The 11,287-nt window shown below is 40.5% G+C and overlaps 1 protein-coding gene across 1 annotated transcript in view; it reads left to right on the top strand.

Annotated features, from left to right (window-relative positions):
- Positions 1-2,948: 2,948 nt before the first annotated feature.
- Positions 2,949-11,287, top strand: part of LOC138960443 (heparan sulfate glucosamine 3-O-sulfotransferase 6-like) — a 129,504-nt gene continuing 121,165 nt past the window's right edge. The window contains exon 1 of the mRNA XM_070332354.1: positions 2,949-3,838. Within this exon, the coding sequence (XP_070188455.1) occupies positions 2,949-3,838 (890 nt within the window). The remainder of the gene's footprint in view (positions 3,839-11,287) is intronic.

The raw sequence follows: 11,287 nt of genomic DNA, 5'->3' as shown, positions 1-11,287 counted from the left end.
ATTTTTATATTTTTAATTTTCAGAGCTTGTTTTTAATCCGAATATAACATATCTATATGTTTTTGGAAATCAGAACATGATAAAGAATAAAATAAAAGTAATTTTGGATCGTTTTATAAAAAATAATTTTAATTACAATTTTCAGATTTTTAATGACCAAAGTCATAATTAATTTTTAAGCCTTCATGCTGAAGTGCAATACCAAAGTCCGGCCTTCGTCGAAGATTGCTTGGCCAAAATTTCAATCAATTTGATTGAAAAATGAAGGTGTGACAGTGCCGCCTCAACTTTTACAAAAAGCCGGATATGACGTCATAAAAGCCATTTATCGAAAAAAAGAAAAAACCGTCAGGGGATATCATACCCAGGAACTCTCATGTAAAATGTCATAAAGATCGGTCCAGTAGTTTACTCTGAATCGCTCTACACACACACACGCACAGACAGACAGACAGACAGACACACACATACACACACACACACACATACACACACACACACACACACACACACACCACGACCCTCGTCTCGATTCCCCCTCTATGTTAAAACATTTAGTCAAAACTTGACTAAATGTAAAAACGACCCAACAAATGTAGAAAACATTGACAATGAACACACATACACACACGCACGCACGCACACACGCACGCACGCACGCACGCACGCGAGCATACATACACGCACGTTCGCACGCACGCACGCACACACACTCACACACACATACACACACACACACACACACACACACGCGCGCGCGCGCGCGCGCGCGCAACCAACCAACCACCGCCAGTCAACCGCAAAACGAAAACAATAAATTAAAGAGTACTAGTGAAGGGGTGGGGCGGGGTGGTGGGGGTTTGGAGACGAGATGTCAAGCTTTAAAGACGACGATGATAGTATGTCTTCCAGTAACATTTTTAGTCGCCATATTCGCATACAAAGAAACTAACAAACATAAACAACAAGAAGAGCAAACGCTCGATCGAGTCACTTTCGCAGTTCTGAATATTATATGAGGCATCAGATGGACAGGAAGAAATTGCTATTCACAACACAATGAGTCACGTTCACATAAAATTTGAGCCCGGTCACTTTTATAGTTTCCGAGAAAAGCCCAACGTTAAGTTGTGTGTTGCCGAACAGAAAAGGCTAGTTATCTCCCTTGTTTTTCTGATAACGTTCGTAAAAGGCTACAGATGTAAATACTTTGATGTAAAGAATAATCCTACAAAGTTTCAATCACATCCGATGAACTTTGTCAAAGATATAAAATGTCTAATTTTTCCTTTGACGCTGACCTGTGACCTTGAAAAAGGTCAAAGGTCAACGAAACCATCGTTAAAGTGTAGAGGTCATTGGAGGTCACGACTAAACAAAATATGAGCCCGATCGCTTTGATAGTTTCCGAGAAAAGTCCAACGTTAAGGTGGTGTCTACGGACGGCCGGCCGGCCGGACGGCCGGCCGGACAGACTAACACTGACCGATTACATAGAGTCACTTTTTCTCAAGTGACTCAAAAACCTTCTGAAAAAAGTAATTTAAAGGTAAAGGTCTTATAATTAATAATTATGTCCACTGACTATAAACATACCAGACACAGAAAAAAACGTTAAACCAGAAGAGAGAAGAAAAAAGTACAAAAACAAAACAAAACACACGCACACACACACACAAACAACAACACAGCAACTAGCACCCAAACATTAGTCAGGTAACCCAACGCCGTAGTAAACAATACGAGAAAACTCAACCCACTCTACACTACCGCTGACTGTTTCCTCAGATCAGCAAGAACCCGACTTCTGTTCCGCTTTCAACGCCAATTTACCATCGCGCGTCCGAGACTAAAGCCATGAAATGAGTTTCTGAGCGCAACTTATCTTACCTGTATCGTTGCCTGCATGCCCATCTGTCACTCAAATCTCGATAATCCCGCCCCCTTTAGCTTTTCTTACCCTCCCCCCTCTCAGTGCCGAAATCACTGGCAGAAGAAATGAAGCGTAGCCGAGCTCTAGCAATTGTCGTCTGCTACTCTCAGCGGCGCGCGCGGCTCTCATTCACACGGAACAACCCTCAACTCTCGCTTCGAACCAATCCACGCCGTCCCTGGCAGTCACATGGCCGCGCGGTGTTTTCAATGTTGGCGTATGCCCTTTACTCCGCTTTAGTTTACAGGCTGGCGACAAGATGCGAGTTTGATGTGTGCGGCTGCGAGGGAATGTCTTGTGTTTACACTGAGCGCGTGTGATCAGTGCACGCTGTCGGGCCGCCACCAAAGCATACCTGGAAGGAAGAAGCTCCAGTTGTGCAAGAGTTGACGCAACTCGCAGTGGCATGGATAGTTCTGTAGTAGTGTGTGTTTACCTACCTGCCTGCACGTGAAGAGTCTTGTGTTTTTTTGGAGGATTCCAGTTTCTCGTGTCCTGGAGATTGTGTGCGTATACCTGTACACCTTCCTGTTGTGATTTTCCATCACTGGAACATCTACAGCCGTCGTGTTTTCGTGATTTTCTGTGGATATTATCTTGGAAGTGTTATCTTTGCAAATGATCAAGTCGGTGTGACGGATTATTTTACCTGTGAAACTTCAGAAGCCTGTTCTACTTCAGTTGTGTTACTCAAAATCAAAAAAGTACCAGAGTCGATATTATTGTGTCAAAATGAAAAACCAAGAACCCACAATGATGTTTTGAAGAAAATTAGTTTCAAGCAACAGGAGTCCTGAAAATTATTGTCGGCGTTTGTTTGTACGCGAAGAAGAAAAACTCAAAAAGCTACCTATTTATACGGATTTTCATCCAGACTACACGGTTGACAGCTGAAAATTCTTTCAGCGTTGTCAGTAAAAACTTTACAACTTGACAACGACAACGACGACAACTCCATCGCGGACAGAATGATGCAGGAGTCGTGGCGACGGGTCTCGTCGTCGGCCGTAGGGTGATGCCAGGGTGCCGACGACGACTGGGATGCCGACGACGAGAGGTGGCAGCCATGACGACGTTGAGCTGCCTTTTGGTGTTGACCGTCTACACCTTAGCCCTCACCTGGTGCATCGCCATCCCTCAGGGGGTACTCCAGGGGGGAGGGGTGGAGGTGGGGGTGGGAGCAGAAGCAGCAGAAGGAGAGAGGGTAGGAGTCCAAGACCTCTCACCCTTCATCGCTGCTAGAAAGCTGCAGTTCGATCCAGCTCCGCGAAGCCTGTCATCGTCCAATGACAACAAAAAGAAGGCATCTTCATCGACATTATTATCACCATCATCATCGTTGTTATCGTTTCCGTCAAAACAGAGGAAGGATGTTGGAGGAGGTGGAGGTGGGAGTCTCGTTCAAAGACACCACAGGACGCTTCAGTTGTACCGTTATAACGGCAAAGATTCCTCTGGGTACTATGGGATGGATAATACGGGTATCGCCTCGGACAAAGGAGGATTAGATGGAGGAATAGGAGGAGGAGGAATAAACCACAATGGTGTCAGAACTATGCACCAACAGCAAAAAATCCACCCGGATTCTTCTTCATCCAAACAAAATGCCAACGCCCCATCCGCTATCTACCTGGATGAGGATAGTGAGGAGGGGGGTGACGGAGGAGGGAGGGGGTCAGACCCGGGCCAGGATTACCGTGACGGCCCGCGGTTCCACGACGACAACAACGACAACACTTCATCGTCAGGAACGCGACGACTACCCGGGGCTATCATTATCGGGGTCAAGAAGGCGGGTACCCGAGCCCTCTTGGAGTTTCTCAGAATCCACCCCGATGTACAGGCTCCCGGCCCCGAACCTCACTTTTTCGACCGCAATTACAAACGCGGTCTGGATTGGTACAGGTGAGTTGTTTGCTGTCAGTGTGTTTGTCAGTGTGTATACAGACGTCTGCTAAAATCAAAGTGTCAAGCCGACAGTGAGGCATACAATAGCGACATACACACGTTTTACAGAGCGTGTATACTATCCTTCATTCTATAAACCTCAAGGAGTAGGAAGTTAGGAACCACAGTTCACTGAAACGAAGAAACATGCAGAAAGCCTGTGTAGCATGATTTAAATTTTAACACAGAACTTAATGGTTAGTGAATGGCGACTTTATGTGCTCTGCGATCTGCGGAGGATAGCAAAACATACAATTGCGACAAATTATACCGATACGTATCAGAAAATGCTGCGGGTCATGATTAGTCATTACTGGCAAGAACACACACAAGTCGAACGTGTTCTCTAGCCGTCTCCGTGCATGCTAAGTATTATGTTCTTTGGAATCAGTGATATTTTTACAGCCAGTCCGACAAACAGATATAATTGCAATATTTTTGTCTGACCAAAAAAGGGCCGACATTTTTAAGTCAACGACACGAAATATCCGGCTGATTATTCACCGGTCGTGTATTTTATAAGCCATCTAAATAATATTTCCGTTTAATGCATTTCGCATGGCCGCGTGCATAACCAGCCGTGCAAATTTTAAGAAAAGGGCGATGGACAGACCTTTCTCCTTGCACACTGCATAGGGTCTTTGTGATCTGTCGAGCAAGGAAATGTAATGGCAGTAAACGGTGAATAGCTTTTTATATTTTTGGCGATTCTTCGCGTATCATGGACGATAAAAATTCACGTTAATGTGCGCGAGGATAACTGTTTCTAAGGGAGGCACAGCGTGGTGGTTTTTTATGGCCACAAAAAAAACGATCCAAGTGACTTCTCTTCTTTCTTCCCCGAACAGAAATATGCCGAAAACATTCCGTATTATATTGACTGGCTAGCGGCCTATTGGCCTTAGCGACCTTATAGTGGCGACCACAGCGAAAGATGGAGGCTATAGATTTAGATCGCAGACTGATAGCAAGTCGGTGTCCTGGTCAGGCTATTAACATTGACATCCGTTAGAATTATTGGCTGGCCTGGGTGTAGTGAACGGAAAGTGGAAAGCAGTGGAGAGACTCCGCGAGAGTTACATTGATGGCTATATAAGCAAAGCCAGGCTGATGAAATGTCAATAATGAAATTTTCAATTTGAAACGGTGAACACTGCCCTGGTATTCAAATGTGTAAATGCTGCTTCAGACTGCATGTGCTTATAACAATACCCCGTACAATTATCACATTTATTTCAATCAATAGCTTTCAAAACATAACATAACAGCGACTAGGTAGTCTCGTCGGGAAAATCTGACAACTGTAAAACAACATTTACGTCAAAGTGATACATGAATACATTCATAACAATTTTCACCCACACAGCCAAACACTGTGAAAAATATGAAAAGTCGCAGTGGCAACAATCACATCACACACAGCCCCAGTACAGTGAAAACGTTCGCAAAAACCACGCATAAAAATGAAGACAAGGGAAGGCCTTCGTTACTTCCCACCCACGCGCCGACTATTACCCCAATGACAAAAAATGTCAAGAACAAAAATCAGAATTATTCAACACACGTTTTAAGATACTGCAAGCATTCTTCATCAGCTTTGTCGTCTAGGCTATAGAAGAAGAAAATAATCAAGAATAGCATGCATGAAACACATATATTGCATTACATGTATAGTGAATATTTACTACATAAATGAAGAATAGGTCCCACGTTGAAAACACATACAACAGGTTTCTCCCCCAAAAATTACATTCCAGAACATGAACAATAACAATAAGAATAACAATAACAGCACTTTATTGTCCATTAAAATATATTACATACAAATGGAACATTTTCTTCGGCACACCCTGCCTGTAAACGATTATAACAACAATTGTATCTAGGACAACACACATAAAACATAAAACATAGGTTAAAGGTGTGTCAGGGTCGCACACGAGTTGCGCCCCCTCATGTTATAGTGAGCTATTAACACAAAACAAAAAAAAATAACTCGATGGCAAAAAATCACATCATTCATGCACAGCCAAAAATCAGTGCCCAGCATCTCACAGAAAATGAGGGCAAAGCCTCTGTGACCTCCCTCCCACCCACCGACTATTGCCCTTTTGACGAAATCTGGCCAGAAAATCGAAACCGGGGCAAGCGCTCACTGCGTCTGATCAGTTGAGATAAAAATGCTAATCGGCTCCTCCCCCCCACACCTCCATGTGTACCTAGCTCTCCAGGTAATGTTTACCTGCAAATACCTGTCTGTTTTACCTGCGCTGCAGGCGATGTGGTGAAGCTCTGCGAAGGAAAAGGTCGATTTGGTTTCCCCCTGTCTGTCTGTGTGTGTTGACTGTATAGTAGATGGTGAGGTTTGTTCTTGCTGTTGATGTTGTTGTTGTTGTTGTTTGTGTGCGTTGGGGGGAGCAGAGTGGGTGTATATATTGATATGTTAGTGTGTGTGTGTGTGTGTGTGTGTGTGTGTGTGTGTGTGTGTGTTTTCTCACGCCTGTGTGTGGGGTCTTAGAGTCCCGGGTAACTGTAGTGGAAAGCGAGTGTGAATGCTGTAGCTGTACAAACTGGTGTTTTTCTTATGAGAGGTTTTCGTCTGTTTAAAGGCCTAGTCACTTATAAATAAGACGGGACTTTGCCTCCAAACTAAATTTATATTGCATGATCTGAAAGCTAGTACGTACTATGATTCGAATCGAAGTGTGCGCACATGCAATGATACATGCCAGAAACAAAATTTTAATATCCCACATTTAAACATTTTTGGAGTAAGCAAATTGGTTTTTTTTTAAATATTTTTTGAACCAAATTAAAAACAGACCGTGCTGATTACCCGGTAACACAATGCGAAATTTTATAATAGAGCGATTAGAACTTGGCCCAATCAATGTTAGAAAGGTTGAAAAAAATGCGTGAATAAAAAATGTGTCGGCATTTCATACTCTCAGTTGTACACACTTATACTCGCGTGTGTCAATGCGTCTTAGAACGTGAATGAAATGAGAAACCCGGCAGTAGTCAATTATGAATTTGGATTTTTTTCTTTCATATGGACAGAAAAGCCTACATTTAAAATGTGGAATTTTCCCCAACCAGTAATCTTTTCATACGGTCTGCAAGCGTTTCGAACAACCCCTCCCCTTTTCGGAATCAGCCAGGCAAAAGTTTATTTTTTGCACCGTATTATAGAAAGGTTGCTCGGTTCGTGTTAACTATTATGTTTCAGCATCGTATTACAAGAAATGCTTTATGCCGCAGCAAACGTACTGTTATACCCTCACAAAAGCTGTTCTTTTCAATAGAGCCACATTTTTCTGACGTAGCTTCAAAGACACTTTAGAATTGACTTTCCGCTCATACGATACATTACCGTCTCGGTATTTGATATTCGAGACTTGGCTTTTGCATTGACTTTTAGCAGGCTGTACTTAGCAATTAGTGTTTGTGTGGTTGACAAGATCATAACATGTTTTACAGCTTGTTTTGGTGGAGCTCGTTTGTCCCAACCCTTTGTTATTGCTTGTAGTCACGAGAACTTTTTCTTTATTTGGCTCTAGATAGATTGTATAGCAATGCTGTATAGTGCAATGGAGCTATAGCCATCGTTCCACTTGATTTGCGCATGACATCAGTTGTTAATGATGCAGTATTAGCACTATGATTTTGACCTGCTTTTGTACGACTGCAGCAATTATGGATGCGTTGCTATGTTACACGATAATTTTAACTTGCTTTTTTTTTTATTAAAGTAATTATTGCTGCTCTCATGACACAATCATTTCAACCTGTTTTTGTATGGCAGCAATCATTTATGATCTAGTAGCACAATCATTTCGACCTAGGTTTTTGTATGGCAGCAGTAATTACCCTAATGTTTGGCTGCCAACGTCCCCAGAAGTGCACTTTTGTGGGTTGATACACAGTATCACTCTTATTTTTTTACTTTTTTTTTTAAGTTGTGAGCCTTACATTTCAGAGACACCCGACTTAACTATGCTTTAGACATTTAAATACAATAGATTGTTAAAGACATTTCATCCAGTGCTCACTTTATTTCTACACATAAAAAAAGTCTATTAAAAATAAAAACCCACCCTTTAGTTCTTTTGCTTGTTTTTATGGCACTCCTTTTTTGACTCCGTATTCCGCAAGTCAGTTTTTGTAAAACATATTTTCGGAACAAAACAAAACATCGGTAAGGGAAAAAAACAGAAAGGAGAAGAAAAGAAAAGAACAGATAAAAAGAAAAGAAAAGGAAGGGAATTGGGTCAAAAGCCATGGCAGGCAGGTAAAAAAAGGAAATGTCGATTTTTATCTGATCTTGGCTATAGCCAGTGATTACCATCATCCGCCAACAATGCAGCGCCGTAGGTGCGCCGAACGTACAGAGAGAAGCTTCTTCCTGCCATTCAGATTCACTGGGAATCTAGCTTCAGAGTTCTGCCTCACTAGGGACACCGTATGTATGGCAACATACTAGTGCCAAAAGGTTTTACTTTTTGCAAACATTAGAATAACGTACAGAGACAAGCTTCTTCCTGTCATTCAGATTCACTGGGAAGAGCTTCAGAGTTCTGCCTCAGTAGGGACACCGTATATATGGCCATGGCTCAGATTTGGTGTCGAAAATTGTGACACAAAGTGATTTACTGAAAATATGACTTGCATATGGCATAGCTCAATGAGACAACGATAACATTTCAAACAATACAAGTTTCAGAGAAATCGGACTATAATTGGGCATATAGTGCACAGAAGAGTGCGAATGTGCTGTTCATAACACTTACACCATGTCACACAATTAAAGTGCTGATTTAAAGAAAACAGATGACACAGCATGAAAAATAAAAGTTGTACTGGGTAAGAAACCCTCAAATGAAACAGCCTGTATAGTACCGGAACGAAGTTCAAGACACAAACTTAGAGAGTGTGAAGTCTAATTATGCAGTTCATAACCTTACAACAATGTGAGGGTACTCAGATAATTAAGACTAAAACTCAATGTTCTTCTGAGCAAATAAAAAGGGAATTGGTATAAAGTAAGACACAAATGTAAGTAAAAATATTTCTGATGGGTACCACATGCAAATCTAGGTACAAAAGTCTCATTAAGCCTGATGTAACGAATATTGTGAATTTTTAAGCACAAAAACAGGAAAAACTGACAAAAGCCGGACATCAGATAGTGAGATAACTGAAATATTAAGTTAACTAACAGAAATTATCATGTTGTCAACAACCAGTAAAAAAATCAAGTTAAAAACTTAAAAACAGGCCGAAAAATAAGTTACTACCTTTTTTTGTTCATAACTTTACACCGTGACAGTTATATTTTGCTACTAGCAGCCAAATGGTGCAGAACTTGGATACATTACACATGTCCAGAAGACATGCACCCAAGAGAGATAACAATAATCCAATTGAATATATGTATTTTGTAACTTTAAGTGCTCAGCTATCATTCTAAAAAACCATGAAGGAGTTCATTACTTTACAACAATCTTGCTAAAAAATCTGAACAAAGACGACTCTCATGATTGAAAATTCATTCAGTAACTTCAGATACGAGCTAATTAGGTTGATGGAGTAAAAATATTGTGAATTACATGTACTCAAATTACACAGTATAGACAGAAACATTGGCATCGATATGGTGCATGCAGTTCATAACATTACACGACAAAGACGAACGCAGTGAAAGACCAGTCTGTCACTTTAAAAACAAAATGTAAACACAATGGGTAAATATGGCATAAGAACTACATGGTAAGACAAAAAGGAATAAAGAAAAGCCAATACCAAGAAATTTAGTTTGACAGTTCATAACTTTACAGCAAGTTCTAACATTAACAGTCAGATTGCTATGTAAGGTTATGAACATACATTTCTATCACAAACATTAAATGTGCTTATTCTCCTGGACCACACGAGGCAAACTACAGTATCCTAAGCCATATGTTTCTTTCTGAATATATGAACATAGTGTTAACAAAAAGAGTTTGGTCGTTGTTCATAACTTAACACAAATTACACAGCAGACCTTTGGTGTAAAGTTATGAACTGTGCCAGTAAACACAATCTGCAGAACATTTTGCTCCAGTGAAAATCAGATTAGTACCAGCTGTACACATCTAAGACTTATTAACCTTTGATTCCCTTTCTGAATCTTAAATGACAATACAGTCCTTTACTTTAGGACCCACATGTATCAAACACTAATTTTGTGGGGAAAAGTTATGAACAACGTTAGCATACGACTTGGTCAATGTTGATCAAAATGAAAATGTGCCAGAAAGTTTATTTCTATAAAACCATTGTTGTAAACATGCACTTTGTGATTATGTCTTTGATACTTCCTTAACAATTTTTGAAAAAATGCATGTTCATAACTTTACACAAAATTAAGTAGAAAATTGTGTGTTTTGACACCTTGGAAGATGTTGATTCAAGATGTCACATGTTACTTGAACCCACACAACTTATTTATCTATCACAGTAAGTCAATGACCACTGCAAAGGGAAAAATCCACAAAATACAAGGAAAAAACCAGTGAGCATTGCAGTTCATAACTCTGTCTGAAAATCTTACGACACAACTTGTTCGCTTATTTTCTCAAGGTATTCCTTCGTCATCTTAAATTTTTCCGGCTGTTAAACCCAAAAGGCTCCCTAAATGTAGTGTTCAGATGCTCAAATGATGGATAGAACAGTACTGGTTGGCAATTGTCTGATTAAAAAATGCTGTTCATAACACAGTATTCTTACGACAAAATGGCAAGTTCATCAATTTGGCTCTGTTTAGCAACAAACCATAACACAAATCAGGAATTTTTAAGTTGCAAAAGACTCTCAACAGTGGTCTGATCACAAATATGAAATTCAACAAGGTGGCAGTAGTTTTGATTACTGACAGCAAGCCAGCATTTATTTGCAAGATTAAGAGTTCTTACGACAAATAGTTATGAACATCACACTGGTGTTTCCGGCCACAATACTCGTCACACAAATGAATGTTTTTGAAAAGAAGGTATGCAATGAATTCTGCAGACTTTTCTGAGTTAAAACAAATTAGTTTTCACCTTTGTTCCCCTCACAATCAGACATAAATTTGATTCAAATATACCCTCTGTTAAAACGTCACAAAAAACTGCCGAAAACGTGGTATATATTTTCCAGAAATTGCATCATAATTACACAAAAATACCTAACTGGTATTTTTTTCAATTGGGAAAAGAAACCTTAACATGTGTCAGATGGAACTAACATGGTTTTGTTCTCCAAGTGCATCTCTGTTAACAACAATTAGTTAACAAGGACGCCAAGTTGGCGAAAAATGGCTTCGACACCATTTCTGAGCCATGGCCATATATACATTTGTTTGTTTGTTTGTTTGCTTAACGCCCA

The sequence above is a fragment of the Littorina saxatilis genome, linkage group LG2, assembly GCF_037325665.1.
Source record: "Littorina saxatilis isolate snail1 linkage group LG2, US_GU_Lsax_2.0, whole genome shotgun sequence".
Taxonomy (NCBI): Eukaryota; Metazoa; Mollusca; class Gastropoda; order Littorinimorpha; family Littorinidae; genus Littorina; species Littorina saxatilis.
This window is presented reverse-complemented; position numbering and strand designations above follow the sequence as displayed.